The 7,987-nt window shown below is 35.0% G+C and overlaps 1 protein-coding gene across 1 annotated transcript; it reads right to left on the reverse strand.

Moving 5' to 3' along the window:
* Nucleotides 1–5,508: 5,508 nt before the first annotated feature.
* SP1L5 (SPIRAL1-like5) lies at nt 5,509–6,328 on the reverse strand. Its single transcript, XM_089142236.1, has 2 exons — nt 5,976–6,328; nt 5,509–5,890 (listed from the first exon to the last, which is right to left on the reverse strand). Exons 1-2 carry the CDS (start codon nt 6,192–6,194, stop codon nt 5,816–5,818), a joined length of 294 nt encoding a protein of 97 aa, XP_088998362.1. The 5' UTR covers nt 6,195–6,328; the 3' UTR covers nt 5,509–5,815.
* Between the last annotated feature and the right edge of the window lie 1,659 nt (nt 6,329–7,987).

Consider the following 7,987-nt stretch of genomic DNA (forward strand, 5'->3'; position numbering starts at 1 on the left):
ATCAATATTGCAGTTTTATATTCTAACAATTTTTGTTGAGAGACTATTTAAATATCTTGATTTGAGGCTACAACTGTAAACCGTCAACTTTCGGTGATACCTGATATTGATGCCATACCAACATCATACCAATGGCATTGGTACTAGATGGTAAGATGGTCTAACAATATAATGTATCAATATCTTGAAAGTCAATACAAATCATATTTGATTGATCAATATCAATATGAATTTAGGTATCGGTTGGTGTCAAAACAGTTTTCAATACTAAAAAAAATTTGATTTTTATTCAAAATGATAAAAAATCTATGAAAATCTTAGAAATTGTATTAAGCAAAAAACCAAAATAATATGAAAGTCAAAATAATGAATTATATTTGCTCTCGTTTTCGTTCTGAATTTGAAAGTCAAAATGTATATCAATATTGAATTTATTGTACGATATTTTATCAAATTGCATTTGGTATGAAATTAGTATAAAAAATAGTATCATGCTCGATATGCACGATACGATAATGGAATTGAGGATGCTATTAATACATATTGATATCATATAGAGTTATTGAATATCGAGACAAAATCATTTATTAACAAATATTATTATTATTATTGGTTTAGACTTTAGAGTCAAATATTGGTTTGGGGCTTTGGGCAGGAAAGGTTAGCAATAAATTAAAGATTTGATACGCCCTATAATAGAGATGAGTAAAACAGAGCACCCTGCTTTTTTTATTTTTTTGTAGTCAATAGGAAGAGTGAGGATTCAAACTACAATCAAAGCCAATTTGCTGGGGGTGTGTTCCAAATTCTTCAAAACACAAAAATGAATGCAATACAATTGAAAGATGAAGATCCTTAACCAATCCGGAAAGCTTGATGTTGCAATAAAATGAACCACCAATCAATGAGGTTGAGTCACACCTTGAATGATATCTTTAAGGTAATTGATACACCTTACTACCAAGGGTTTTTCGCACCACCACCTCCAAGATAAAACAACCTCCAACTAAAAGATGAGGTAGTTCTTCTAGTCCCTTCGAGGAGCCAAAGCTAGAGCACAACGCTTAAACAAATTCAAAGGAAAAAACTTTCAAAATAAGTAACAAATAATGCAAGTGTGAAGAATGTTTCTATACCACACCTTACACCCTTTGAGATTCTCAAGATAATGAATTGGGTCATTGAATCACAATGATTCACCTTTTCATAAGGGAGAAAATCAATTTCCATTATGGATAATCAACCACTTTGACCTAACCTCCCCACTACTTGGAGAATAAGCTTTCATATTCACCTTATCCATTCAATAACCTTAACCCCACTCATGGTAATGGCCATGAATGGTTATGAAATTGAATAAGAATTGAAGGTCAAGAGTTAGAATCTAAATAAATTACATCCTACAAGTAAGTCCACCTCATCACCATGATCAAGACCTTTAAGACTCATGACCAATGTCATGAAGAGCCTCATAACCAAGGTTATGAAGGGTCTCCTTTACTCATCTTACCTCATGAGTCCTACATACTAACAAAACAATTATAAAATATAAAAAATTTAAAAATTTAATATGAATTTTAATAAAAACCTAACACAATTTCAAACGTTAGTTGGATGAGATCCTTTCAAGGAGGTGATTGAGGCAGTGCAGTCATAACCTGACGAGCTACATGTCCAATTCAAGCGTCAGCTCAAAAACAGGGTTTTAATGTATGGGATTGGACCAGATTGGATTAGCAGCTTAAGGATCTAGGGTTTTGACCATCATTGGTCACCAAAGATTAGGAGTAAATTAGAGATTTGATAAAAAAAAATTCTAAAATAAAATCTATTTGAGTAAAACCTTTTTTAAAAACATCTTAGTAGATAAATTCACTTTAAAATCAGTAGATATGGGAAATGTTCTCTAGTATTATTGAGGACCTGGTTGAACCAGAGGTCCAACGGTTCAGTGAGGATTACTACTTTCATGTTGCGTAATCTATAGAAGCCGAAAAGCACGAGGAAGTAGATGAGATCTTGAAGTGCGGTCTAGTCTTGCTTAACTATCCTAAGAGTATGGGTGTAAATGGATAACCAAAATCCTTTTTCGAATTCACATCCGCATCAGTTTAAGGGTATTTGAATCCGTCGAATCTTGATAGAATGTGGATATGATATATCTCTGTCTTATCGATTATTATTTGTCCGATAAAATTTTCCGATTATGTTACTTATTTAGATTTATTTTTCTTATTTTTATAAATTTTTACCTTAGATATTTTTCTACAAAATATCTACCAACATTGTTAATTAATTCTAAAATTTTAAACCTAGCTCAGTCGGAAGCTTGTATTCAATCTGTATTCATGCCCATTTAGAAGAATTTACTTAAGAAAATAACTATCTGATTATTCGGACTGAATCAGTCCGAAAGCCGATATAATATTATCCGAATTTGTCCGAATATAATAGGATGCAAGTATGGTATTACCACTATTGGATCCAGTCCGGTTACACCGCTACCTAAGATCAAGAAGGGCAGAAGGAGAAGGCTCGTTTCTGAAAGTTCTAAATCTTTAACTCATACAGCCCCTAACCGGCTCGTTTCTGAAAGTTCTAAATCTTTAACTCATACAGCCCCTAACCGGCTCGTTTCTGAAAGTTCTAAATCTTTAACTCATACAGCCCCTAACCTCCTGGAGCCTTAAGGGTTAGGCTTTCGCATGCAGTAAGCCATAGCCAGAAATGGCTAGCTTCATAATCCATCTCATGATCTCCTCAATTGCAGGAAATCGGAGAATGGTGGGTGACCGACCTTCCTTCCTTTTTCTTTCACCATTTGGCTTAATAATGAATGCGGATCTTTTCTTATGGTTTTGGCTTCTTTTGTTTTTCTTTTCATCTGGAGTTGTGGGTGCTACAGAAGCCATTGATACCGGAAGGTTGTCGGTTCGACCGAATTCGAAATTCGTCCATAATCTCTTTAGAAAATGAACCAATTGGTGTTCTCCCTAAGCTTTTGATGGATGGTTTTCAACTTTTCATGATTTCACCCAACAGTCCAACACCAACCGAGGTCTTTGGTAAGGTAAGTTCTTTAACTCTTCTTTTTACAACTGGGTTTCTGATGAATAAGTACTTTATTTTTGTCTTGGAGTGCTCAAATCTTGATTGCAGAGCCCATTTCTCAATTATCATTATTCTATGCAATTTCTTTTTCACTGTTTTGCGATCCAATCTTTTTTTATGTTTTTCTAGTTCGTGTACGACGATTTTTTTTTTTTTTTGTAGTTCGTAAACTGTACGACGATTTTTTTTTTTTTGTACTTCGGTAGGCCAGGTGTTTGATTTAATGCATGAAGGCACCGTCAGGCGGCGAAGCTTTGACCCAGGCCAACTCTTGACGGTGTTTGCTTCTGCTTCTTAAACCTAATTGTATTCCTCTTTAGCTTCTTCTTTTGGTTCTTGTGAGCGATTGTTTAATATCCTAACCAATTATTGCACATACTCGGCCTGTAGAAAACCAACATACGCTCAATGCTAATAATTCCTTCCAGTGCCATAATGTTATCACCAAACATTATCTTTCTATTCATAGATGGAAGGTAGAATATCACGGTAGCCAATCAAGTTGGCTTTTAGATTGTGGCTCATGTGTGTGGTTTCCCAGCTCTTGTACTGTCCACTAGTTCCTTATGGTTATGGATGCATGTGAAGAACAAATGTACCCTAGGATATTTGATGGACAAAAACATGGACCAGAAGACACACCAACTGGGTTTTCATTAAAGAATTCCAGAAGTAGATCTCTCCAGTTTTCAAATTTGTGAATCATGAAAAAAGAAGTTATTTGCTTCGTGGCTGATAGTGATTGTATTTTTGGTAAGATTCAAAAACAACAAAACCATTCCTGGGTTTCTTCTAGCTCAGGTAATAGCTTCAAGGGCTTGGGACATTTGAATATACACCACCAACATGAGACTTGATTTACATTCCTTACACATGAGTTACTGTGTCAGCATATGTGAAATATTGGTGCCAATCACCATGGTTTATGCCTATTCTCTGAGGGCTTGAATGCATGATCTTCTGGTGCAAACAAGGTTGGTTTTGAATGACTGTTAGGATGAGAGTTGTACCAAACCAAGAGTGCTTGAGCTTTTCATTTTGGAGAGTGTTATCGTTGAGCAAGGTGGGGAGCTTTTGGCGTTCCTTGAGGAATTTATCTGCTGTGGGTGATGAAGTATACTCCCAGATTGGAATTCGGATTGTTTTGATATTAATAACCTGCTGCCCATGCCAATCCAAATCTCGGCTGACAAGATTGAGAATAAGTGAAAACTGAATTGAGGATAATTTTATCTGGAGTTCTCCCATGAGAAGGCAAAAACTTTGAACAATCTCATAGCCAGCTGATATGGGGATAACCTAATTAGTAGAAACACCTCTTTAAATTGTTGTGCTAGTTAGAACTCTCCAATAGCTTCACCGATATGACAGCATTTAAGAGTACCTTCTTTTATACGAGGATATATCATTATTTTTGCTTTTAACTTGTTCAGTTAGCTGAGTCTGCAAATACTAGGTTATTCGATCTGAAATTAAACTTCCTGACCCAGTCTTTTACCACTAAGCTAGCTAGTTTATGTTTCTTTGAATGATATAACAGGAATGAATTAGATGATCCAACTAATCCACTAACATACTTGATACAAAGATGAAGGTTGAATAGGAGGCTCATTAATGAACCTGAGAAGCTGTTGGTCACTTTTTTAAAACCATTGTTGCTGCCAGATTTTAACAATTGAAAATAGATGGGTTTTAGCAGTTGGAAGGAGAGGAACATAAGGACAGAAGTTTGAGTAAGCAAAGTTACAGATAATGTTCAGTTAGCTGAGTCTGCAAATACTAGGTTATTGGATCTGAATTAAACTTTCTGACCCAATCTTTAACTACTAAGCTAGCTAGCTTATGTTTCTTTAAATAATATAACAGGAATGAATTAGATGATCCAACTAATCCACTCACATACTTGATACAAAGATGAAGATTGAATAGGGAGGCTCATTAATGAACCTGAGAAGCTGTTTGTCATTTTTAAGACCATTATTGCTGCCAGATTTTTAACAACTGAAAATAGATGGGTTTTAGCAGTGGGAAGGAGAGGAACATAAGGACAGAAGCCGAGCAAGCAAAGTTACAGATAATGTTTAGATTTTAGATTGTTATCTACTTGGGAATAAAGTCTGAATTGCTAGTTTTTATAAGATCAATTCTGTGAGATTAACTCTAGAAAGGATAAAACCCTCTAGCCACCAGTGAGTTTTAGGAAGCTTAATAATGATTTCATGTCCATGGTATTGCAAAGAATTTCAGTAGAACATGGAGATCTTTTCTAGGTTTTTCTATTTTTTTTGTGAATTTTTTTTTTTGGAAGTCCTTTCCATATTTAGAACCCGTTAGGAATTAGGGTCACTTGCTTGTCCATTTGAAGCATTGTGACAAAAGGCAAAGGAACAAAGCTAGTACGGGAACTAGGAAGCATCTCTTTAGACTCATAATTAAAAGTGAAAATCACCATGAAAAAAGAAAGAAAAATATACACATGAAGTGATGGTAACCTGATCCCTTATCTCAGAGATCAGAATAAGTTCAGAAATCCAACTACTTCCTTTTCCAAACGAGTCTTATCCCCTTTCTTTTCTATATAACAACAATAAAGCACTCGGTAAACACATGCTGATCGAAACTGAAAAACTACTTGAACTTCTTGTAGAAACCCACAACTTAATAATAATAATCTACTAGAGAAAGAGATTGGGAGAGAGCAACATCACTTTTTTCCAAATAAGTAGCCGAGAGATGAGTCTCCACCGGGAACTGATTTAACCTTAGTAGTTGGTCGGCCCTGAAAAAGGAAAGAGTAAGAAAACAAAATGAAGTAGACAGAAGAAATTCATCAACTAAAGAACCATTCTCAAGAGGATACTCACAGTAATGATGTTTGCTACGTTCTGACCTTGGGCTTTGGGAGAACTGTTTGATTTTGGGGAAGCAGAAGACATGATAGGTGCTTTTTCTGTGCTGTTATCATCTCCCCAGGGTGGTTTGTAAACCACTGGAGAAGCCGGTGGTGCATTTGGTTGCTTTTCTGAGCCAAATAGGTAGCCCAATGAACTCTGACCACCTCCAGAGCTTTCACCTCTACTCATGGCTATCTTGTATCATCTATTTAGCAAGAAGAGAAGGGAAACCCATTATTTATAGGAGTTCAATATTGAAGGAAGTCTGGGGAGAACAAAATGAAACTAGCAATAGTAGAAACGTAAACCCTAAATTTTATTACGAATGGATGTAGCTCTATGTATGTAACTACCTTTATGCACGTTGGGGCCTGGGGCCGGACCATGGCCCCTGGATTTTTTTTTAAATTTAAATTATACATATATTTTTTTGTTATTTCTCTCACTTTACATGTAAATACCACTATTTGGCCCGCTCTAAAAATTAAAAAAAAAAATTTAAGATAAAGATAATAAATACAAATGTCATTCTTAACTAGGGTTTTCATTAAATCCCTAGTCTTAAGGAATAAAAGGTTAAACTCTAATTAAAAACTAACTCCGATCCATGAATTTCTCCCTATATATTCTCATATATTTTTCATTCATATTTATTCTCTCATGAATCTCCTCTTTTATTTCTATTTTTTCTCTCTTCTTTTTCTCACACGTCTCACATAAAATAGTGGAGTAGTTAGCACATATTGGAATTTTCCTAAATTTTCTCCACATTTATCAGGTATTCACTCTCTCTTTCTCAAATTATTCCTCTCTCACACACTCACGATTTTTCTAATATTCTTTTCATAAAGTATAATTTTTTTTCCGTTGTTCTTTCTTTCTCCTAAATTTTTTATTCTATTAATAGTAATTTAAATCTAGTTAGAATTCAACCATTGATTTTATCATATCTAATCATAATCATTGATTTTTTTGTAATCCTAAAATTTCATTTCCTATTAATGGAAATTTAAATCTCGTTTAGGATTTCAGTCATCAATTTTTATCCTACTAATAGCAATTTAAATTTTAAGATTTTTCAAAATTTTTCTCCTACAATTTTAGCCCTTATTTTATTTTAAAATATGTTTATAATTTACTTATAATTGTGGGACCCACAGTGGGTCCATCATTGGCCCACATATATTCCCCCCCCCGCCCCCAACTTTCAATCCTGGCTCCGCCCTGCCTTTATGTAATGTTTAGCCGGGATGAAATTGTAATGTTTTTCCCACAAAGAAAAATTCACTAGGCTTAATCTCTCACAATTGAGCTTGCCTATGATTGATGGTGAGAATGTTAGACCGTCAAATTTGAAACTTTTTAAGGTGAAGAAGCTGTATAGTTAATTAATTTTTAGATCTCAAAAGTTATTTTGAACTAATAATAATTAAGATTAGGTATATGATAAGAACTGATGTACAAAATGAAAAGCTGGCCAAAGAATTCAAGAAAATGCATTGGGCTTAGTCAGAGGGCATGGATGTGAGGGATCAGGTGGGGGCAAATTGGGGTAACAAGAAATTGAATGGTAAGCATCCGATGACACAAAGTCGAACAACCAACCTCTTTCTTGGACTTAGACTGGCTCTCAGTTCTCTATTGAGTTTGGGTCATTTAAAGGGATGCACTTTGTTAGTATTTACAAGCAACCTTTTTCTTGAACTTATACTGGCTCTCAGTTCTCTATTGAGTTTGGGTCATTTAAAGGGATGCTACTTGTTAGTATTTAGAGATAGATGCACCAATTATGCCAAGTGGAACTTCCAGCCCAGAATTATAATCCTGAATCATATATATTCTTCAATTGACAAGCACCACTTATGCCAAGTGGAGCATCCAGCCGAGACTGAGTTGATGGGTAGATTCATTTCTTGCGGATCATATGTATTCATCTCTTGCAAAGTAGGGAACGAAGTTGGTATACTGTCAATGTCAAGTGG

The sequence above is a fragment of the Hakea prostrata genome, chromosome 1 (genome assembly GCF_041222555.1).
Source record: "Hakea prostrata isolate BN-2017 chromosome 1, UWA_Hpros_2, whole genome shotgun sequence".
In the NCBI taxonomy this organism is placed as follows: Eukaryota; Viridiplantae; Streptophyta; class Magnoliopsida; order Proteales; family Proteaceae; genus Hakea; species Hakea prostrata.